This window comes from Hyla sarda, chromosome 2 (genome assembly GCF_029499605.1).
Source record: "Hyla sarda isolate aHylSar1 chromosome 2, aHylSar1.hap1, whole genome shotgun sequence".
Lineage (NCBI taxonomy): Eukaryota > Metazoa > Chordata > Amphibia > Anura > Hylidae > Hyla > Hyla sarda.
Window position 1 is genome coordinate 316,011,297 of NC_079190.1, and position 24,634 is coordinate 316,035,930.

Below are 24,634 nucleotides of genomic sequence, written 5' to 3' on the forward strand. Positions count from 1 at the left end.
TGACATTCCTGCTGGTTGTGACCCCCTCACATTTGTCTTACCATTTATTTCTGTAATGAAAGTGACATTTTAAAGGTACTTTTCATGTACCGTGTTTGCTGCAGATTTAACACTGCAGATTTGATGCTGGTAAATTAAATGTAACTAAATGACTGAACACTGCATCAAATTTGCGCCATCGAATCCACAGTGTCAAATCCACAGCAAAACCGGTACTGGTCAATGTACCTTTAGAATACACTGTTTAACTTTAATGGACAGTGAGTGATGGCATGAGCTGGAAAACCAGGAACTAGGAAGTTTGTTCCAAAAGAAGTAACTTTGCTGTATCTCGACTCTGAAATAATCTTCTTTCACTTTATACCTTAAGCCTGAAAAACTTGGAGATATCTGCATTTCTCTACGATATGTTCCAACTGCTGGAAAACTAACTGTCTGCATTCTAGAAGCTAAAAATCTGAAAAAGATGGATGTTGGTGGTTTGTCAGGTGAGTCATAACCCTTGCTGAATACTTTATCTTTGCTGTTTATTTACTAGCAGTGGCACATTAGCTGGATTTAATCTACTGTTTTTTAGGGGTTCTTATATACTGTAATTAAAAATAGCTCTGCCTTTGCTCTGGTATCCTCTACAAAAAGTCCTGCAGTGATGCCAAGTACATTGTTCATAGGGCAGTTACTGACTTCAGCAGCCTTTTCCTAAATATACAGCAGGTATCCTATAAAACCAGTGTTTGTAAGAGGCAACAGTGTGCGTTAAGAGATTCGTAGATTGGTAGAAAGTGCAAAGAGTTCCTTCCAGGGAGAGATAACACTGTATGCTTGGTGCCTTTGATGTTGACCACTCGCTTGTTGTTTAATTGCCACCGATTTTTACCTGAAATTAGCAGTTACTACTTCGTATTGTAAAGAAAAAATGAGGAGAGTGTACCTCAGAATAGCTTGTACCATCACAAATTCATTACAGACTGCCGAGTGCACTTTAACTCATGTCACTGAGGGGAGCACAGGACACCGCTATTCCCCTCACTCTGGTAAAACTCTGAATTAATCTCGCGTGGCTTTTCCTTCACCGGCTTCTTACCGCTTAGCTCAGCTCCGCACTTTGGCTATCACCAGTATTTATACCATGGACTTATGAAAATAGCATTTTATTACACTTCACCAAATAAAGACATACTAAAATGAAAGCATTCTTTTATTGTGAATATACAAACACTCAAGACAAACAAACATGAGACAGACACACCTGTAACAATTCTTGAAGCTCTTCCTTTGATTGTGTGCATTTTCACTAACAAGGTGACTCTGAGATTCGGGCCAAAGCTGCTGTAGGATACAGTCACTACCAGTCCTTTGCCACGGGGCCCATTGGCTTATAGCATCTTCTCCCGCAAAGAAACAAAGAAAGTTGAACACACCCCAGGGCCAAACCAAAAGGACACGACAAGAGACAGACAGACACCATCTGTTGCGCAAATTTACAGCCAAATTTGATCCCCTTGAATTTGGGGTGCACCTCATGCATGCCAGAAAACAATTAGCAAGGAAAACAAAGAACAAATAGGTAATACATCCTGACCAAGACATTATATATGGGTGCGCTATAACACCCCTAACACAAACAGTGTGTGTACATATATATATATATATATATATATATATATATATATATATGCATTTATGGACTGGAGCACTTATATAGATGTACCAACTGACAAAAAGCAGTCCTAACCCGAGACATTTTAATAATATAGACAATTATACACCATATTCATAATTCACTTGACGTTATACATTTCGGCCTACTGTACCTGACTGACAATAGTAAGTTACACATATCCTTAGATTTCAACCAATTGTGGCAGCAATTGGGGCCACTCTTCTTGCTTTGTCACCGATGCTGTCCGCAACATGTGAATGAACACTTGGTTGACTCTCTCACACAGTCCATTCCACTGTGGGTGATAGGCTGTGGTTCGCAGCTTCCTGCAGTCGTGGAACTGGCATAGCTATTAGAACAGCTGGGCTTCAATCGCCGGTCCCCGGTCAGTAAGGACTGATTCTAGACAACTGAAAGTCTGGACCCATTTGGTGTAGAACATTTGTGTGGTGGTCTTTGGCAGTGAGATCCTTGGCCGAAACAACAACTAACCAATTTGAATAATGGTTGACCATCGTCAAAGCATAGGTGTACCCTGAGCCGGTAGGAGCCAACTTTGCATGATCCAATGCCTCAAGTTGGTTCGGTCTCTTACTGTGGATGAGATGGAGGGGTGCTTTGTCATTCTTTTGCCCATTTTTAGTGACATTGCAGGCGGAGCACTAGTTGCACCTACGCTCAATATCTCATCGCATTCCAATCCAATAGAACCGTCTTCTGATGGTGGCTTCTGTCTTGTGGGCCCCGAAGTGTCCTGAATGGTCATGATATGCATCAAGGACCATATTGGCATCCCTCCTGGGGTCAGGATCTGATATAGCTTTTTGCCAGAGACGGGATCTAGAGTGTAGTGATACAGCATTTCTTTCTGGACACATATAAGCTTCCTCTGTCGCCAAAGGCGATGGAGCTTGATGTCTGGTGGAGCTCGACGTAGTTGTATGGGCACCCTCCCCTCTGTGAGGTAGTTACTCAGTTCACCCAAGACTCGACTCTCGCTCTGGATGGTCCTCCATGTGGACAGATCTTCAGAGAGCTTCTCTAGCCTTGTTTCACCCTCTACTATGGCAGTAATGTTATGGTTTTGGTTCACAAACCAGTTGAACGGTGGCATTTCCACATCCTCCCACTGGTCTTCTTACGGTGGTTCTTCGCCATCTGTCATCCTTGAGTGGGCGTCAGCATTGACATTTGACTTTCCGCTCTGATATTTTATTGTAAAGCTGTGGTTCGCTAATCTGGAAGCCCATCTTTGCTCTTTAGCACCAAGTTTTGCAGTGTTGATATTCAGGTTGTTGTCGATTTATACAGTAAACAGTGTAGCCACAAGATAGTCCTTCAATTTTTCTGTCACAGCCCATCCTAAAGCTAGAAATCCCAGTTTGAATGAACTGTAGTTGTTATAATTTTTCTCTACTCCTCGCAGACTTCGAATGGCACATGCAATTACACATTCTTGGTTGTCCTGCACTTGGGATAGGACGGCTCCGAGGCCTTGGAAACTTGCATCCGTGTAAAGCCGAAATCGGATATGCCAGGATTGGAGGTTGAGTGAGTTAGAGCTTCAGGGCTCAAAAAGTTTTCTTTTCTTCAGCCCAGGCGATGGAGAGTCTTCCGTTGTTGTTCTCCTTTGCACATCCCTGTAGTATAGCATTCAGTGGTTCCACCCATGCGCAAAGTGTGGTATGAAGCAGCGATAATAGCCAGGGAACCCAAGGAATCTCTTGTAAGCTAGTTCTATACTGAAGCCATTTATTCGGGATCCAACTAGACTCCTTCCGCACTCACAACATGGCTGAGGTATTGGAATTTTGGCTTTAGCAGATGGCACTTTGAGGCCTTAATCTTGAGGCTGTGCTTTATCAGTTCATCAAAGACGTCACACAGATGTTTTAAGTGTTCTTGATAAGTCTTCGATTAGACAATGACATTGTCTAAGTACAGGAGGACGCTTTGGAAGGTCAGATGGCCAAGACACCTCTCCATCAGATGCTGAAAGGTTGCTGTGGCATTGCACAGCCCAAGCGGCATAATCTTGAACTCGTATAGGTTTCATTAGAGTGGTGAAGGCCTTTTTCTCTTGGTCTACTGGCACCATGGATTCCTGCCAGTATCTGCTGGTTAAATCCAGAGTGCAGAAATAGGCAAAAGAGCCCAACACTGTGAGCAATTCTTTGATCCGTGGGAGGGGGTATGCATCCTTGTTTGTGATGTTATTAGGTTTGCGTTAGTCAACGCAGAATCGGATCGCCCCATCTTTCTTGACCAACAACACAAGTGGTGCGGCCCAGGGACTCTGGCTCTCTTGTGTCCCATCGGCCACTTTCATTTCAGCCAACATTCTCTTTGTGTTCTGGTACAAGACTGTCACCACCGGCCGGTGACTTTCCTTGATGTGTGGATTTTCGCCCGTGTGAATCCAGTGTTGTATCAGGGAGGTTTTCCCAAAGACAGTAGGATGTTTGCTGAATGCATGATGTCTTTTTGTGACATTTAGTACCTTGTTGACTTGTTCTGGAGGAGTAGTGACATCGCCTATATTAAGTTGCGCCCACCAGGGTTCTGGATTGGTCCTGTTTTGATCCCCTGTGGTGGTAGTCACTTGCTGCTTGGCGATTAATCACTCCTTCATGATGTCCTGGGGTCGGAGGAAATAAAGCTGTGCAACAGAGGTGTACTTGTAGAGCGGGTGTGTCGCCCAGATTCACCAATCCTGTACATCACTGGATGTCGTATATCTGAATTTTCCAAAGCATTTGATACGGTTCCACATAAAAGGTGGGTGTATAAAATGAGAGGGATTGTGCTGGGGGAGAATGTGTGTAAGTGGGTAAGGAACTAGCTCAGTGATTGGAAACAGAGGGTGGTCATTAATGGTACTTATTTTGAATGGGTGACTGTTATTAGTGGGGTACCACAGGGGTCCTCTTGGGTCCTGTCCAATTTAATATATTCATTAATGACCTGGAAGAGGGGTTGAATAGTAAAGTATCAATCTTTGCAGATTATACTAAACTCTGTAAAGTGGTAAACACTATAGAGGACAGTGCACTGTTACAAATGGATCTGGAAAGGTTGGAAGTTTGGTCTGGGGAGTGGCAGATGAGGTTCAACACTGATAAATGTAAGGTAATGCACATGGGGAAGAAAAATACGGGCTGGGCTTATGTATTAAATGGGAGCAGACTTGGGACGACTGACATGGAAAAGGACTTGGGAGTCTTAGTTAACAGTAAATTTAGCTGTAGTGACCAGTGTCAGGCAGCTGCTGCCAAGGCTAATAAAATCATGGGGTACTTCAATAAGGGCATAGATGCCCATGACAAGGAAATAATTCTACCGCTGTACAAATCACTAGTCAGACCACACATGGAGAGAGGGTTCAAAGATGGGCAACCAGGGTAATACGGGGAATAGGGGGACTACAGTACCCAGAAAGATTATCAGAATTAGGGTTATTTAGTTTAGAAGAAAGAAGGCTTAGGGGCGACCTAATAACTATGTATAACTATATCAGGGGACAGTACAGAGATCTCTCCCATGATCTATTTATACCCAGGACTGTATCCATAACAAGGGGGCATCCTCGACATCTAGAGGAAAGAAGGTTTGTACACCAGTACAGACGGGGGGTTCATGGTGATCATGGTGAACTCTGTGAAAGAGTTCAAAAAGGGGCTGGATGCAGTTTTGGAGAATAATAGCATCGCTGGTTATGTATACTAGATTTATACAGAACGTTGATCCAGGGATTTATTCTGACTGCCATATTTGGAGTCAGGAAGGAATTTTTACCTCTAGTATGAGGGTTTTTTGCCTTCCCCTGGATCAACTCAACTCAGTAGGGACTTATTAGGGTTATAGGTTGAACTTGATGGACTCTGGTCTTTTTTCAACCTTATGAACTATGTTACTATGTTACAATCTGACAGGAACTTGTCCGTTAACATCGGGTGACGTGGGTGACTTTCTGTTTGGATGGGCTCAAGGAGAGCTTGGTAATCCCAGTTCTTTAGTCCGGGACAAGCTTTACACCAAAGGACAGTCTCTGTGCTGGGTTGCAGTACCACTGACCTCGCATCTTGAATACGAACTCGACAGATCTCTCAACAGATCTCGCCTTCAGGTGATGTTGCAGGGCCTGTTTGTGAGAGGAAGAGGCAGTGGGGATAGAAGCATGCAATGCATCCATAATTTCCATGAAACAATTTCTCATAATATTCATCCCCAAAATGAATTCTACAGCCCCCTCATCATTTACAGTAAACACATAACTTTCCACCTGAACTGTGGGTTACTCGCTAACAAGCTGAAATCAACATCAGATATCAGATGTGGTACATAACTCATCAGAGTCCCAATGTTGGTAGAACACTTTCTTGGGGATACTTGACACCTGTGACCCTGTGTCCACCAAGGCCTGTAAGGGTACGCCCTCAACAACTACAGGGCAGGGCACAATGTAGAGGGAGAATTCTGTCTCAAGACATCCTGATGTGGGGCGTGGTAGAGATTCCTTGACCTCAGGGGCAGTCTATTTAAATCCCAGCACTGGCTATTCCAATGGCCGTGTTTCTGACTGGTGCAATAAGACCTACCGCTCCTAAAATTTTGTCTGGAGGTGCACGGTAGCCTAGCTGTCTGGGGGCAGGTTCGGCTAGGTGGTGGTCCCTTGATAAAGATGACCTCCTTGAGGATGGAGTAGGTTTGACAACAAGCTCCTTAATTGCTTTAGTTAGTTCTGCTAGATCTTGCTTGATATGCTGGAACTCAGTGACTGAGGCGACAGCTTGCGGGGTCTGAGCTAGGGGCGGAGCAGGAGGTGAGGTAGAAGCAGGTGTGGCAACTTGTGTGGTAACTTCTGGACAGTGTCAGATGCGTTCTGCAGGCCAGGTATGGGCTCCCTCAAAGTCCTTGGAGCTTACCCATCAGTAACCACAACTGTAGGATTAAAGGGAAATTGTAGAATTCTGAGAGGATCTGGAATTTCTCTTTGAAGTCCTGCAGGGTGAAGAGGTCTCCACTGTATGTGGGGAGCGTAGGGTTCCCAATGAAGACCGGTATAGGAGCAGCGGCTGAGGTAACTGGAACAGCTGGAACACTGGAATTAGCTGAAGACGCAGCGTTGATGGGTAGGATAGGTGGTGCACTTGTCGCAGGTGATGATGTGGCGCTTGTGCCCGATAATCTGCTGGTACTTGGTTCAGACATGCTGGCAATTGTCAGTGCTCTATCGCTTAAAGAGACATTATATGTATGGCCCTTTAAGAGATTTTCTGAAGTGCTGCAGCAGCTTGGATAAGGCACAGAGTATTTGGCTATAGTGATTTGGGATGCTCCCCCAAGTACCTTTGCAGGTACTTGCAGCAATGCACTTGGTGGCTGACAACTGCAGACAATAGCAGGCTATAGAGTGACAGCCCTGTGCAGCACTATGCTGGTGATGGCTGATGCTGACAGATAGTTTAGGGTTGTGGTGGAATGGTGAAGATGATTGCGGCAGCCACAGGATTTTCATGATGGCGGTGCACAAGAAACTACCTGTAAGGTTCGGCTGTGAATCACAGGGCGGCACCTTTGGTTCCTCCTTGGTGTTGGGAAGTAGGCATTGCTCCCGGAGGCTGGTAGTGGGCAGAGCTTTCTTCTTAGCACGCGTGGGAGATCCCGGAAACCAATTAACCCTTGCATGTGCTGCAGGAACTTTACTTTAGTGGCGCAGCTTGCACACAGCAGGCAATATACACAGTTTTTCAGACAATATGGCTGACAATACACTTTTCTTTTCCCCTCTTTTTCAATAGCACCTCTTGAAACACTTGTAAAGACAAAGTCCAGCACATACATTGTTGCACGCCTGTGTGCTTTTGCAGTATAGACATAGTTCAGACCTGGGGGGTTTCACTGTGAGTAAGGCACACACCCGAATCCTGTTCGTGACACCAAAAATTCTGTGACAGCCACAGGAAGTTATTCAGACTGTGGTACGTGACTCGGGGTGGTTAGATGTATCACTATGTGACACCAGGGCACCGTTAACCTACACGGTCCAATGATCCGACAGCTTCTCCTGGGCCAGGCCTGGGATAATAAATACACCGATGCCAGGTTACGGATAACTGTCTTTACTAAGGCAGTAGTGGTTGTTACAATCCTCACAGTTCAGATTAGAGTAGAGGAGATGCAGAGTAACCCTTGAGAGCTCTGTAGACTTGCTGGGACTTGCATTATTTTACACCCACTTGACTTTACTTGTTGCAGACTTGGGGCTTTAGACTTAGTTTTGAGGCCTCCCACACTGACTAGGGTTCTGATAGTGTCCAATTAAGGCTACAGCGCCATGGTATGAACTAGCCCTCGGGATCCGTCTGCCAGAGGCTTTCTACTGTATCTATCCCATACTAGCGCTGTGTGGCCCGTCGACTCACCGGCTCCTGTGCCCACAGCTGGGAATTTCTGACTCCTTCTTGAAGGGGAACACTTGTAGAATGGTGTGGTCGCTTGCTGGAATATTTTCTATAAAGACTATAATGAATATTAAGGCATCACCTGAGCAGCAGGGCATGGGCCCCTGAAGCAATGTTTACTTGACAGGACCCACTCCGGTAGTGGGACACAACATTTACCTGGGCGGGCAGAGCACACAGAAGCAGTAAAAAAAGACACAGACAATTCTGTAAATAGAAAGCCATCAGAGTTTATTGGTGATCAGCAACATGATGAGACACGTGATTGTATTTTAGTTGCCCCTGATGCAGATGTTTATAATGTTGTGCACTGTTTTGTTATAGAAAGGAAAGTGGGAAGTGGTAAATTCAGATGGCAATTATCATTACTCCTGAGATTTTCATTAAACACTAATAGGTCATTATCTGTTTCAGAACCAAGCTAATTTTTATTTTTGAAGTTGTGTTTTCAATCTCCTCTCCTTCTAATAGACATAACTCTTTTATTTTCCATCTACAAACCCATATGAGGGCTTGTTTTTTGCGCCACCAATTATACTTTGTAATTACATCACTCATTTTACCACCAAATGTACAGTAAAACAAACAAAAAATTATTTGTGGGGCAAAATTGAAAACAAAAAACACAATTTTGCAACCTTTAGAGGTTTCCATTGATATGCAGTGATTCAAACTTATATTAGGGAAGAGGTTTATGCACATGTATTACTTTTATATATATATATATATATATATATATATATTTTTTTTTTTTCTACAATTTTTGTAGTCCCTCATAGGGGACTATAAAATGCAATCTTTATATAGCATACACTGATCAATGCTGCTCCATAGAACATCATTGATCGGTGTTATCAGTGCTTCATTGCTACAGCCTGTCCGGGTTGGCTGTAGCAAGGGAGCGCCAAATGAATGGCAAGCCACCTCTCAGCTGATCGGGACGCCACGATTTTGCTGCAGTGGTCCCCATCTGGCCACTGAGCTAGCCGGGAATGGGATTTACCTGGTGGGTTCCGGTTGCTATTAGCAACGGGTATGAAGCGCGCTCAGCTGCTGAGCACGCTTCTTACATCCGGAGCGGGCAGAGGTTAAAGAGAGTAAATCTATGTCAGTCTGTCAGCAGTAGAGATGAGTGAACTTTTGAAAAGTTAGACTCACCGGGCTTGCAAACTTTTGCTAAATGTTCGATTTTAGCTGAACTAGTTTGTCGCAAACCAACAATGAAATAAGCCCCTATACACACTCTAAAGCCCAGTATAACACTGCTAGGAATGTATTCATCTAGGAGTTTTGGTGACATGCCGGAATCGATGATAACTAACAGCTTGATTAATGTGCTCATAGATTTTTTTTAGGCTGCATAAAGTATCCCTGGTTGTTTGTAGATGCCTGCTGGTGTTTAACCCCTTGGGGACGGAGGGTTTTCCGTTTTTACACTTTAGTTTTTTCCTTTTTTTTTGTTTTGTTTTTTGCGCGTACGCCATTGACCGTGCGGTTTAATTAACAATATATTTTTATCATTCGGACATTTCCGCAGGTGGCGATACCACATATGTTTATTTTTATTTACACAGGTTTTTTTTTTATGGGAAAAGGGTGGTGATTCAAATTTTTATTAGGGAAGGGGTTAAATGATCTTTATTAACTTTTTATTCCTACTTTTTTTTGCAATGTTATAGCTCCCATACTGCATTATGGAAAGGGAGTGGGCGAAGGGGGTACAGGTACGCCCTTCATCCCCAACAGGTTAAATGCACACTGAGGTACCGGAAGACACAGTGGCTTTTTGCAAGCCTAAAATTAGTGAAGAGGACAGCATGAATTTTTCCAGCCGTTCCAAAAATGTTTCCTTTTTTGGTAGAAGCAACAGGTTTTTAGACTGCCAAGTGAAGAAGACAACATGGATTTTTTCAGGCATTCCAAAAATGATGCCTTTTTGTTAGAAGTAACAGGTTTTGAGTCTGCCAAGTGAAGAAGATGACATGGATTTTTCCAGGCATCCCAAACATTTTCCCTTTTTGAGAGAAGCAACAGAATTGGTGTCCCAAAATAGTAAAAAAGAAATAGCTTTTGTATGAAAAACAGGAAAAAAAATTATCCTTTTTTGGGGGGTTATGTATGATGGGTTGTGTATGTGTAGGTCTGGCTGCAAGTGGATTGGTCAGAATTGTACTTGCCAGTGTACAGCAGGAGGTGGCAGACTGGTGTCCCTGTAATAACCAGCGTACAGCAGGAGGTGGTGGACTGGTGTAATTGTAGTAGGCAGCATACAGCAGGAGCTGGCGGACTGGTGTTACTACTAGTATTCAGCATACAGCAGAAGATGGCTGACTTGTATCCACCATACAGTAGGAGGTGGCTGACAAGTGTTTCCTGTAGTATCCAGCGTACAGCAGGAGGTGGCGAACTTGTGTTTCTTGTTGAAGCCAACATACAGCAGGGGCGGTGTAGTGTCTATTCAGTGGCATCTGGCACAGGAGATCTAAATTCCTCACTAGTGTTGAACTTTAGAGCTTTCACCCATTTGGTTTGCACAAACCAGTAAAAGTGTGCAAAAAAGAAAAAAGTTTTACACAGCCATAAGGGCTCACACACTGTTCCCTGCACTCAGTCTGAGAGAGAAAGAGAGAGATGGACAGACATGCAGACAGAGAGAGATAGGGATAGAGATTGGACAGAGATAGCGAACAAAGAAAAACATATAGTGTGTGTGTGTGTGTGTGTGTGTGGGTGTGTAAGAGAACCAAAGCCACAATGCTCATTTAGGAGTAGAATCCATTCCTAATCTATAACATCTGCAGTGCACAAATCTTATAGGGACTATACAAGGATACACAGCAAAGAAGTCATCAGCAGCAGCCTCTGTGTGTAAGCTGATCAAAGGGGGATCTCCTGTCCATTCATACACAAGCCTCAACTTGTATCTCAAAGCCCAGCAAGCCTTTCTAAAGGCTGGTACAAAAGAAAAAACTGACCAAGCAGTGAACTGAGCAAAGCTGTGCTGTGGCTGACCTGTATCATAGCAATACATATGCTATGTGCCCTAAAACACAGCACAGCGCTTTACTCACATCTACAGAGTTTAAGCGCAAAAACAGTGTACCTACAGGTTGTAACATAGCAGCGGACTAAAAAGCGTGCACAATTTAAACGCATCAGCCTCTTAAAAATACTGCACGATTATTTTGCAGGTTCAATAAAATGCAAATTGTGTCTTCCTTGTTGTAAAATAGAAGCACATTAATTGTTAAATAGCTGTGCATGTGACAGGGATTAGCCCTGTGAATACATTATTTGTGAATATTATTGGTTTCAGCAAACATCAGTTACATCCTCCTGTTTGGGACATAGCAGCGCCTTAATAAGGGCATACATTTCACAGGGATTAGCCACGTGAAAACATTTTAGCGCCACTATACCAGTGACATCACCGTTATCTAGAGAAGCTGCCTGGGGAGTGATAATGCCATGTGGAGTTTATAGTGAGCTATATACGGTAGACCACGCTATAACATTTTAGGGTGTGTGTGTGTGGGGGGGGGGGGGGGGGGGGTTTGTAATGTGGAGTTATGTAATTTTTGGTAATAAGGTTTTGGATTACTAGCTAGTTTTTGTGATGTTTCTGTTTGGGACATAGCAGGGCGCTAAAAAGTGTCTGCCTTACACGTGCATTAGCCTTCTTAAGCATCTACATTTTATGGGGTAAATCAAACTTGCCTTATACCTACTTGCTTGTTAGAAAACTAACCTCCAAATCCAAACTATCCTCCAAAACTATGTTTGGCAAAGGTAATGTGTCTACAGTCATGTGTCTACAGTCACATGACACTGTGGAACTGTCCGTACGATACATTGTATTTCCTCTTCTCTGTCCTTGCTTTCCCCCCTATTGCTATACAGAAGGATAGCACTAGCCCAGGGAGTGTGAATTTCAGCAGAGGGATTGGCAGCTAATCAGGGACACCAGTCACAAGCTCTGGAAGGAAAACAGCAGAATTAGTGACATATATTTCACTTAAAGAAAGAGATTTAGGACATTCACCATTGCAGCTCCAGATTCTTCATTATTCACATGACGACATAACATCAGTAAACACAGAACAGAAATGGACGGACAAAAATGGGATGTTCGTCTGGGCAATGGTGCCGTTTCACACTATACAAGCGATTTGACTCTCCCACAGTTGGCCAGTTGAGGTGCTTGTTGAGGCTCCCCTGTTGTTGGACATCCATTTCTGTTCTGTGTGCACTGATGTTACATTGTCATGTGAATAAGGAAGATTTTTAATCTGAAATGGTGACTGCCCTGCATATCTTTCTTTAAGTAAAATATACTGCATGGGCTGAATATTGTTGTGCAATGAGCACCACCGGGCAGGTGCAAGCTGTCAGGAATAAGATTGATGCTTTATCTGAGAGGGCGGAAATGAACTAGGAACAGTGTCAGGTTATTCTCTTGTGTTGAGGGAAGTAGTGACGTATTGTCGCTGATATTCCTTTTACAGCAACCGCTATAGGTGATGATTGAAGAAGGAGGAATGGAGGAGAGTTCCTATCTGGCTGGCAGCAGTACAGATGTTCTTGAGGAGGGGGACTTGGATGAGGAGGTAGAGAAAGTGGGACCTGAGGAGGAGGATTTTGTGATGGACTCTCAGGAAGGGACCCTCACAAGGCAACACTGTTAATGAAGAGGACCATGACCAACCTTGGCAGTATAGGATGGAGGGTAAATAAGTCAGGCCCTCAGAAAAGCTGGCAAAGATGGCAAGGATTGTCCTCCAGATCCCTCCCAACTGTCTAACAGCCAGGCCTCATCCACAGGCAACACATTATCGGGATTTGCCTCATCAGTGTTGTCTCCTCCTCTTCCTCCTCCTACCCAATCCTTTAAGTTATCCATTGGAGAATCCATGTCCTCCAGACAACAGTATGGTCCCAATCACCCAGTTGTAGTGAGCCTCAATTCCCACCTGGCCAAGTTGTTTTTGGCGCAAGCGCTCCCGTGGCCTTCAGGCAACTAATGGGGTGTGCCCAGCCCAGGTAGCACATACCTAGTTGCCATTATTTAGCCAAAAAAGCCATCTGTGCTTTTTGCACAGTCATGTGGCGGAGAGGGTGGGCCACTCCATGAACTTGTCTGTCTGTAGACATGGAAGATAATTGGAGTAGTAGCTACAGCCAGGGCCAATACATGTCTTTTATGGCCCACTGGGTCAATATCCTGCAAAACGAGGCTTCACCGCAACAAGGCCAGGAAATTGTGGCAATCCCTCCACAGTTGCGCTGATCACAGTCAACTGCTGACACCACCTGCCTATCCTCCTCCGCATGCAGGTCCTCCTCCTCCATGGATATCACTCCACAGGAAGAGTGTAGCTTATCCTCCTCCCCCTCCACTCATCGCTTGAAAATTAAGCACTACAATGCTGTTATATCTGCTGAGCCTGGATGAGAAAAACTACACAGCAGAGGAGCTGCTCCCCTCGCTCTCTTTTTGTGATCTGACATTAGGAAAAGTGGTCACTGATAACAGCACAAATATCATCAAAGCGCTGCGTCTAGGTGGCATGAAACACTATCCATATTTGGCACACGTGCTAAAACTTGTTGTATAACCTTTCTTGAAAACTTATGACAGTTCATGGTGTCTGTCAGAGAAAGGGCACCGTTTAGGTATGCCTATACTGGTTGTTTTGGTGGTGGTTTACATCCCTTAGGATGATTGATGTCAGGGGGGATTAACGGATGCAAAAACATTGTCATCTTGTACTTCAATGTGAAGATGCTGCTGCTCCTGCCTCTTGGTGGGGTAATACTGTCAGAGGGAGTGGAGCGTTGACTCATCAGAGAACAGAAACTGGACCCCTGTTCAGCAGGTGTTTGATGCTGTAAAGCGTGGAAAGCTGGCTGCGTAGCTTCTTATAAAAATCCAATTTAGCCTCATTCTCAAAAGGTGAAAATAATTCCCCCATTTTGGCTTTATACAGAGTGTGTCTATTCAGTACAATAGACCTGTCACTGCGCATGTAAGAAAGCATCCAGATATCTATCCTTGCCAGCTTTTCTGAGGGCCCAGCTTGTTACGCCTCCATCCCATATTGCCAAGGTTGGTCATGGACCTCGTCATTATCATCATCAGTGCCGACTGGTGTAGGTTCCTTGTCTCCTATCCCCTATTCTTTGACAGATTCCATCTCCAAATCCGCCTCCTCAAATCCCACTTCCTAATCATCCAACTCCTCCTCAAGGAGAACATCCATACTGCTGCCAGCCAGATGTTAACTCTCCTCCTTCCCTTCTTTCTCAATCATCACTGTTAGTGTTTCTCCAGACAAAATATCAGCAGCATTGCATTATTAAAGGGGTACTCCGATGGAAAACATTTTTTTAAATCAACTGGTGTCAAAAAGTTAAACAGATTTGTAAATTACTTCTATTAAAAAAATCTTAATCTTTCATTACTTATTAGCTGCTGTATACTACAGAAGAAGTTCTTTTCTTTTTGGATTTCTTTTCTCTCTGTCCACAGTGCTCTCTGCTGACACCTCTGTCCATTTTAGGAACTGTCCAGAGCAGCATATGTTTGCTATGGGGATTTTTTCCTCCTCTGGACAATTCCTGACATGGACAGAGGTGTCAGCAGGGAGCACTGTGGACAGATAGAAAAGAAATCCAAAAAGAAAATAACTTCCTTTGTAGTATACAGCAGCTGATAAGTACTGGAAGGATTAAGATTTTTTTAATAGAAGTATTTTACAAATCTGTTTAACTTTCTGGCACCAGTTGATAAAAAAAAGTTTTCCACCGGAGTACCCCTTTAATTAAACTGTTGTTCTTCCTGAAAAATCTTGTTGCCTCTACAAAAGGCCTGAGCACACAACAGGTGTCTCTGATTAGCTGGCAATGCCTCAGCTGAAAATCATGCTGCATTAAGAAGTCTGTCACTGCTTTGCGCTGCTGCAGGAGGTCCAAAATGTTGTACATTGAGTTCCACCGTGTTGGAACGTCGCAAATGAGATGGTGTTCAGGTAGACTGTTTTAGCGCTGCAGGTCAAGATGTATTATCCAATCCCCTTGGGAGAGGGGGGAACATCCCCTTCAGGGAAAAGTACCCTAAACTAAAGACCCCCCCCCCCCCCCCCCCAAAACTTAATTTATTATCATTATTAATATACCCAAAGATCAAAATAACAATTAGAGTAGTACAAATGTTCAGGAAATGCACTGGATGTATTCTGAGTTTTGCCCAATAGGTGGTGCCAACGTACAACTCTCAGTGAAGCTTGTTCACTAATAACTATATCTGTTCCTTAATATAGTTAGATTTTTAGAACGAGCATAGTATTTATCAGTACATTGCCTGTGTTAAATTCCTAACGTCTGCCCTGACGTTTTGCTAGACATGCTAGATTTATCAAGGGGACATCAGGCACTGAGCTGTTGGCGTCTCACAGACCCTCTTTTAAGCGCTTGTGTGGGCCTCATATACGGTGTGCCGGCTCGGTCCAATCAATTGACAATACGTCAGTGGTTGGCACCAGCATCTGGCACATCTATACACACGCACTTCTGACATCCAGTTGCGCATGTTCTGCACTCTAGCTGTGGACTTCAATGTACGGGCGCATCCGTAGTAACGCGCATGCCCCGTACGATCTTCATTGTGCATTTTGTCAGCGCTTGTGCATAGACAGCGATCTTTTGGACGAAAGATCTGAAAGTCACTCTGCTGTCTATATTGCACATGCATGGGTACTTAGAGTACTAGTAAGAGCAGTCTCATCATTCATATGGGTTACTGGTAGGTATCCAATATAAATAATAGGAATACCTATATGGCTGTATCTAATATTCATTAATGCAATAGAATATTAGATACATCCATATAGGTAGTAATACCTTTTATAAGATCTAATTCATTATGTTGCTCTAATAGGATATTTTAACATATAATATTGTACCACATAGACTAATTTATGAGAGATAATTTATGTATTTATGTATACTGTTATTAACAGTATATACTAAAGATATAATGAGAATTGGTAATATAGATAGCTATCAATAACTCATGTGAACATCGAGACCGATCTATGTTGGATACCTACCAGTAACGCATATGTATAATGAGACTGCTCTTACTGGTACTCTAAGTACTCACTTATGCGCAATATAGTCAGCAGAGTGACTTTAAGTTTCGTCTGAACGATCTCTGTCTATGCCCAAGCGTCGACAAAATGCACAATGAAGATTGTTAATAAGTACAGAGTACTGACACTAAAAGGGAGACTTTTTAAAATATCTTAAACTCTCACTGTAAGATGTTTATACCTTATGGGAATAAAAGGGTCAGAAATAAAAGAAATATGTATGAATAAAACCGTTAAGGGGGCAATAAATGACAAAAATAAAGCATTTCAACTACTAAAAGAGGACGGCAGTGAAGAAGCATTAAAAAGCTATAGAGAAAAATTTAAAATATGTAAAAAAAAAAAACAGATAAAAGCCGCAAAAATAGAGACAGAAAGACTCTTTGCCAAAGAGAGTAAAACTAACCCCAAAATGTTCTTTAACTATATAAATAGCAAAAAGGTCAAAGATGAAAGTGTGGGCCCTTTAAAAAACGATAAAGAAGAAATTATAAACGGGTATCAGGAAAAAGCAAATATATTAAACACATTCTTCTCCACTGTATTCATCGAGGAAAATGAAATGCCAGGTGAAATACAGCAAGTACAGGTCACCTGTCTAACCCAGGAAGAAGTACAGTGCTGGCTACAAAAAAATCTAAATAGACAGATCGCCAGGTCCAGATGGCATTCACCCCGTGTTCTAAAGGAATTAAGTAATGTAATAGACAGACCCCTATTTTTAATACTCAGGGACTCTATAGTAACAGAGACTGTTCCCCAGGACTGGCGCATGGCAAATGTGGTTCCAATATTTAAAAAGGGATCAAAAGGTGACTCAGGAATTATAGGCCTGTTAGTTTAACCTCTGTTGTATGTAAATTGGTTGAGGGTTTTCTAAGAGATGCTATTTTGGAATATCTTGATCAAAATAAATGTATGTTTGCCCATAGCAACCAATCAGATTGCTTCTCTTATTTTTCAGAGGCCTTTTCAAAATTGAAAGAAGCAATCTGGTTGCTATGGGCAACTGGTCAACCGTTCCTCTACACAGGTTTTGATAAATCTCCCCAATGTGTGTTTTTTAAAAGAAAGAATACAGAAGTATTAGCACTAGTGCTTTTTAGGGGTGTTATATGTTAGCTTACAACAGGTATATATATTCTGTGTGTACACTTAAACCCTGTAGATGTAAGTAAGGCACTTTGTTGCGTTCACAGTGATCAAAATACTATGACAGCTTTGCTCAGTTGTGCAGATATTTGTATGTGCCTGGAATAAGTCTTGCTAGTATTTGAAGTCCACAATGAGGCTTCTGCCAGAATGGCCAGCAATGTCTCTGAGATCAGCCCACAGCTTGTAGAGACATTTGAATGTGCCTGTAAAAAGACAGGCTGGGAATTGTGAGATGGACGGGAGGTCCCTGAGATTAACCAACAGGTGAAGGTTGTAGTGTGGAATTGTATAGCTTTTTAACTTTGTTTCTCTTATTCAATTTTAGATCCATATGTAAAGATTCACCTCATGCAGAATGGAAAGCGTCTTAAAAAGAAAAAAACTACTGTAAAAAAGAAGACCCTGAACCCTTACTTCAATGAGTCCTTTAGTTTTGAGATTCCATTTGAGCAAATCCAGGTATAATAACATATTTTATAAGAATGCAAGATAAAAGAGGCAGGATGTTTTATAGATACATACTACTATTCACATCATGAAAATATTGTCCTCAGCTTTTCTATCCATCTAGGAAAGAGAAATGCTGAGTCAGTTCTAACTACCTTAGTCATTTCTCTATTTTAGTTACAACCGTTTTTTTTCTTTCTTATCCTTGTTGGGGAGGAAAATAAACAAAGGAGGAAGCTTTTGACTTCTTATCCCGTCCTCATATATTGTTATCATATCCCAACCCCATATCCTGTCCTCATATCCCAACCTCCTATCACGACCTCCTATCCCGACCTCCAATCCCGTCATCATATCTTGACCTCCTATCCTGACCTCCTATCCCATCCTCATATCCCATTCTCATATCCCATCCTCATATCCCAACCTCCTCTCTCGACCTCCTATCCCGTCCTCTTATCCCGACCTCCTATCCCGTCCTCCTATCCCGACCTCCTATCCTGTCCTCCTATCCCGTCCTCCTATCCCGTCCTCATATCCCGTTCTCACATCCCGTCCTCCTATCTCGTCCTCCTATCCCGACCTCCTATCCCGTCCTCCTATCTCGACCTCTTATCCCGACCTCCTAACCCGACCTCCTATGCCAACATCCTATCCCGTCCTCCTATCCATTCCATCTATCTCGACCTCCTATCTCGACCTCCTATCCCGTCCTCCTATCCCGACGTCCTATCTCGACCTCTTATCCCGACCTCCTATCCCAACCTCCTATCCTGACCTCCTCTCCCGTCCTCCTATCCCATCCTCATATGCCATCCTCCTATCTCGACCTCCCATCCCGTCCTCATATCCCGACCTGTAATATGTGTACCAGATATTATTGAAATATCTCCAGCCGTACGGAAGTTATGTGGGAACATACATTTCCTATTGATTTGCATGGGACTTTAAACAAAAACCCCAACCCTCACAAATGGGGGTAGTTAAGGGTTAAATTAACTATCTTATATTTTAAGTGGACATATAAATAACATGTGACGAAGTATTATCGAAATATCTCCAGCTGTTTGGAAGTTATGCAGTAACATATATTTCCCATTGACTTGTATAGGACTTTAACCCCTTAAGGACCCGGCCATTTTTGCACATCTGACCACTGTCATTTTAAACATTAATAACTCTGGAATGCTTTTAGTTATCATTCTGATTCCGAGATTGTTTTTTCGCAACATATTCTACTCTAACATAGTGGTAAAATTTTGTGGTAACTTGCATCCTTTCTTGGTGAAAAATCCCAAAATTTGATGAAAAATTTGAAACTTACTAACTAACTAACTTTGAAGCTCTCTGCTTGTAAGGAAAATGGATATTCCAAATAATATTTTTTTAATTCAGATATACAATATGTCTACTTTATGTTTGCATCATAAAATTGACATGTTTTTACTTTTGGAAGACACCAGAGGGCTTCAAAGTTCAGCAGCAATTTTCCAATTTTTCACAAAATTTCCAAACTCACAATTTTTCAGGGATTTGAAGGGTCTTCATCTTAGAAATACCCCACAAATGACCCCATTATAAAAACTGCACCCCCCAAAGTATCCCAAATGACATTCAGTCAGCGTTTTAACCCTTTAGGTGTTTCACAGGAATAGCAGCAAAGTGAAGGAGAAAATTCAGGAGAAAATTTATACTTATATTTGTAGCCCAATTTCTCTTGAGTAAGCACATACCTCATATGTCTTTGTAATGTGTTCGGCGGGCGCAGTAGAGGGCTCAGAAGCGAAGGAGCGACAAGGGGATTTTGGAGAGTACGTTTTTCTTAAATGGTTTTTGGGGGGCATGTTGCATTTAGGAACAGCAAAAAAAAACACATGGCATACCATTTTGGAAACTAGACCCCTTGAGGAACGTAACAAGGGGTACAGTGAGCATTTACCCCCCCCCCCCCCCCCTCCCCCCACTGGTGACTGTCAGATCTTTGGAACAGTGGGCTGTACAAAATTTTTAATTTGCACAGCCCACTGTTCCAAAGATCTGTCAGAAACCAGTGGGGTGTAAATTCTCACTGCACCCCTCATTACATTCCGTGAGGGGTGTAGTTTCCGAAATGGGGTCACATGTGTTTTTTTTTTTTTTTTTGCGTTTGTCAAAACCGCTGTAACAATCAGCCACCCCTGTGCAGATCACCTCAAATGTACATGGTGCACTCTCCCTTCAGGGCCTTGCTGTGCGCCCCCAGAGCACTTTGCGCCCACATATGGGGTATCTCCATAGTCAGGAGAAATTGCATTACTAATTTTGGGGGGCTTTTTTCCCCTTTTACCTCTTGTCAAAATGAAAATTATAGGGCAACACCAGCATGTTAGTGTAAAAAATTTATTTTTTTACACTAACATTCTGGTGTAGACCCCAACTTCACCTTTTCATAAGGGGTGAAAGGAGAAAAAGCCCCCAAAATTTGTTAGGCAATTTCTCCCGAGTACGGCGATACCCCATATGTGGCCCTAAACTGTTGCCTTGAAATACGACAGGTCTCCGAAGTGAGAGCGCCATGCGCATTTGAGGCCTGAATTAAGGATTTGCATAGGGGTGGACATAGGGGTATTCTACGCCAGTGATTCCCAAACAGGGTGCCTCCAGCTGTTGCAAAACTCCCAGCATGCTTGGGCAGTCAACGGCTGTCCGGCAATACTGGGGTTGTTGTTTTGCAACAGCTGGAGGCTCCATTTTGGAAACAGTGACGTACCAGACGTTTTTCATTTTTATTGGGGAGGGGAGGGGGGCTGTGTAGGGATATGTGTATATGTAGTGTTTTTTACTTTTTATTTTATTTTGTGTTAGTGTAGGGTAGTGTAGTGTTTTTAGAGTACAGTCACACGGGCGGGGGATTACAGCGAGTTTCCCGCTGCGAGTTTGAGCTGCCGCGCAAAATTTGCTGCATCGCAAGCTTGCAGCCTGATACTCACTGTGAGTTGCAGCCTGATACTCACTGTAAGCCCCCTGCCCATGTGGGGGGGGGGGGGGGGGGGGGTGGAACCTCCAGCTGTTGCAAAACTACAACTCCCAGTATGCACAGTCTATCAGTGCATGCTGGTAGTTATAGTTTTGCAACAGCTGGAGGCACACGGGTTGGGAAACACTGAGTTAGGAAACAGACAATGTTTCCCAACCAGTGTGCCTCCAGTTGTTGCAAAACCACTACTCCCAAACATTCTCAGGCATGCTGGAAGTAGTAGTTTGGCAACATCTTTAGAGCCAGATGTTGCCGAACTACAACTCCCAGCATGCTTGGAGTTGTAGTTTTGCAACATCTAGAGGACTACAGTTTGCAGAACACTAATACAGTGGTTCCCAATCTGTGCCCTTCCAGATGTCGCAAAAGTACAACTCCAAGTATGCCAAAACTGTCCAGACATGCTGGGAGTTGTAGTTCTGCGATATCTGAAGGGCCAGATGTTACAGAACTACAACTCCCAGCATGCCAGGACAGTAAGGGCATGCTGAGGATGTGTAGTTTTGCAACATCTGGAAGGGCACAGTGGTCTCCAAACTGTGGACCTCCAGATGTTGCAAAACTGCAACTCCCAGCATGCCCAGATGCCAAGGGCTGTCTGGGCATGCTGGGAGTTGTAGTGTAAGGGGACCAGATGGAGCAGTCCAGATCGCTTTACGGCGGTCTGGACTGCTGCAAAGGTCCCGCAACGCCGCCGAAGATCCACTCACCTGTCGCCGCTGCCGCCATCTCCGTCGTCTGGATCCGGGTCTTCAGGGACGAGGTAAGTACCGGGGCCGGGCCCCAGCACTCCCCCGTCCCCCACCTTGTCCTCCGGTCTTCCTCCCATTCTCTCCGGACTTCCAGGGGCCGGGCAGGGCAGGAGGAAGTAACCGCCCCCCCTGCGATTGGTCGGTTAGCTAACCGATGGATCGCAGGGGATAGGAGGAGGTGGCAGGCTTGCCACCTCGCTCCTATACTTCAGCATGGTCCTGGCTGTCTGTGACAACCGGGATCATGCAAAATTACCGGGCGGTCGGGTCCCAGAGACCCGATCAGCCCGGTATCGCCGCAGATCGCAGGGGCGATTTCCCTCGCTATTTGCGGCGATCGCCGACATGGGGGGCAGACAAGGCCCCCCTCGGCATTTGCCCTGGATGCCTGCTGAAGCATTTCAGCAGGCATCCGCTTCTGATCTCTGCCCGGGGCACGGCAGAGACCGGAGAAACACCAGGACGTACTAGTACGTCCTGGGTCCTTAACCCCTTAAGGACACATGACGTTCTCATACGTCTCCATTTCCGAGTCCTTAAGGACACATGACGTATGAGAACGTCATGTGTTTTACCGGCCCCCCGCAACCATCTGGAGCGGAGCCGGTCCCCGATGCCTGCTGAAATCGTTCAGCAGGCATCGGGGCATATCGCCCAGGGGGGTCATTATGACCCCCCATGTCGGCGATGGCCGCAGATCGCTGGACAATTCAGTCCAGCGATCTGCGGCGGATTCCGGGTCAATCGGGTCTCCAGTGACCCGGTGACCCGGAATTATTGGCTGATCGGGGCCGTCAGAGACGGCCCCGATCAGCCAGAGCCAGCAGGGGTGAGGTGGCACTGGTGCCACCTCACGATCGCCCTGATTCGTCGGCCGGATTACCGGCCGACCAATCAGGGCGCCTGCTGCGGGTGTCACTCCCGCAACCCGCTCCGCCCCTCTTCCGGAGGACGTGAGCGGGTGCGGGAAGACGACCCCCGGTGCTGGGGACCCCGATCCCCGGCGTCCCTGTTGGGATCGGGGCCCCAGGAGCAGCGGCGGCGGCGGAGACGACGAGGGACTGACCTGTGCGGCGAGGATCGTTGGAGGTGAGTGACAGCCTCCTGCTGTTGCTTAGCAACAGCTCCCAGCATGCAACAAGGGCATGCTGGGAGCTGTAGTTATGCAACAGCAGGAGGCAGACCACCACAACTCCCAGCATGCCCTTATGGGCATGCTGGGACTTGTAGTTTTGCAACAGCTGGAGGCACATTCTTTCTATGGAAAAGTGTACCTTCAGCTGTTGTGTAACTACAACTCCCAGCTTGCACAATCAGCTAAAGTGCATGCTGGGAGTTGTAGTGGTGCATCTGGTGGTTGCATAACTACAACTCCCAGCATGCCCGTTGGCTGTCGGTGACTGCTGAGAGTTGTAGTTTTGCAACAGCTGAAGGCACACTGAGTTAAGTAGTAAACCAGTGTGTCTCCAGCTGTTGCATAACTACAATCCCCAGCCAAAGTAGTATGCCTCCAGCTGTTGCATAACTACAACACCCAGCATGCCCTTCCGCTGTCCGTACATGCTGGGGGTTGTAGCTTTTGCAACAGCTGAAGGCACACTGGTTGCAAAACACTGAGTTTGTTACCAAACTCGGTGTTTCACAACCAGTGTGCCTCCAGCTGTTGCAAAACTACAACTCCCAGCATGCACTGATGGACCGTACATGCTGGGAGTTGTAGTTTTGCAACAGCTGGATGTTCCCCCCCCAATGTGAACGTACAGGGTACACTCACACGGGCGGAGGATTACAGTTAGTATCCGGCTGCAAGTTTGAGGTACGGCAAAATTTCTGCCGCAGCTCAAACTGCCAGCGAGAAACTACTGTGAACCCCCCGCCCGTGCGACTGTACCCTGAAAACACTACACTACACTAACACACAATAAAATAAAAAGTAAAAAACACTACATATACACATACCCCTACACAGCCCCCCTCCCCTCCCCAATAAAAATGAAAAACGTCTGGTACGCCACTGTTTCCAGAACGGAGCCTCCAGCGGTTGCAAAACTACAACTCCCAGCATGCACTGATAGACCGTACATGCTGGGAGTTGTAGTTTTGCAACAGCTGGATGTTCCCCCCCCCCCAATGTGAACGTACAGGGTACACTCACATGGGCGGAGGATTACAGTAAGTATCCGGCTGCAAGTTTGAGCTGCGTCAAATTTTCTGCCGTAGCTCAAACTGCCAGCGAGAAACTACTGTGAACCCCCGCCCGTGCGACTGTACCCTAAAAACACTACACTACACTAACACAAAATAAAATAAAAAGTAAAAAACACTACATATACACATACCCCTATACAACCCCCCTCCCCAATAAAAATGAAAAACGTCTGGTACGCCACTGTTTCCAAAACGGAGCCTCCAGCTGTTGCAAAACAACTACTCCCAGTATTGCCAGATAGCCGTTGACTGTCTAGGCATGCTGGGAGTTTTACAACAGCTGGAGGCACCCTGTTTGGGAATCACTGGCGTAGAATACCCCTATGTCCACCCCTATGCAAGTCCCTAATTTAGGCCTCAAATGCGCATGGCGCTCTCACTTTGGAGCCCTGTCGTATTTCAAGGCAACAGTTTAGGGCCACATATGGGGTATCGCCGTACTCGGGAGAAATTGGGCTTCAAATTTTGGGGGGTATTTTCTGCTATTACCCTTTTAAAAAATGTAAAATTTTTGGGAAAACAAGCATTTTAGGTAAAAAAAATATATATTTTTTTACATATGCAAAAGTCGTGAAACACCTGTAGGGTATTAAGGTTCAAATTACCCCTTGTTACGTTCCCCGAGGGGTCTAGTTTCCAAAATAGTATGCCATGTGTTTTTTTTTTGCTGTCCTGGCACCATAGGGGCTTCCTAAATGCGGCATGCCCCCAGAGCAAAATTCACTTTCAAAAAGCCAAATGTGACTCCTTCTCTTCTGAGACCTGTAGTGCGCCAGCAG

General features: G+C 44.6%; 1 protein-coding gene across 1 annotated transcript in view; it reads left to right on the forward strand.

Moving 5' to 3' along the window:
• Positions 1 to 24,634, forward strand: part of LOC130356349 (synaptotagmin-2-like) — a 169,431-nt gene that overhangs the window by 111,418 nt on the left and 33,379 nt on the right. The window contains exons 7-8 of the mRNA XM_056557741.1: positions 371 to 488; positions 17,758 to 17,891. Coding sequence (XP_056413716.1) covers positions 371 to 488; positions 17,758 to 17,891 — 252 coding nt within the window. The remainder of the gene's footprint in view (positions 1 to 370; positions 489 to 17,757; positions 17,892 to 24,634) is intronic.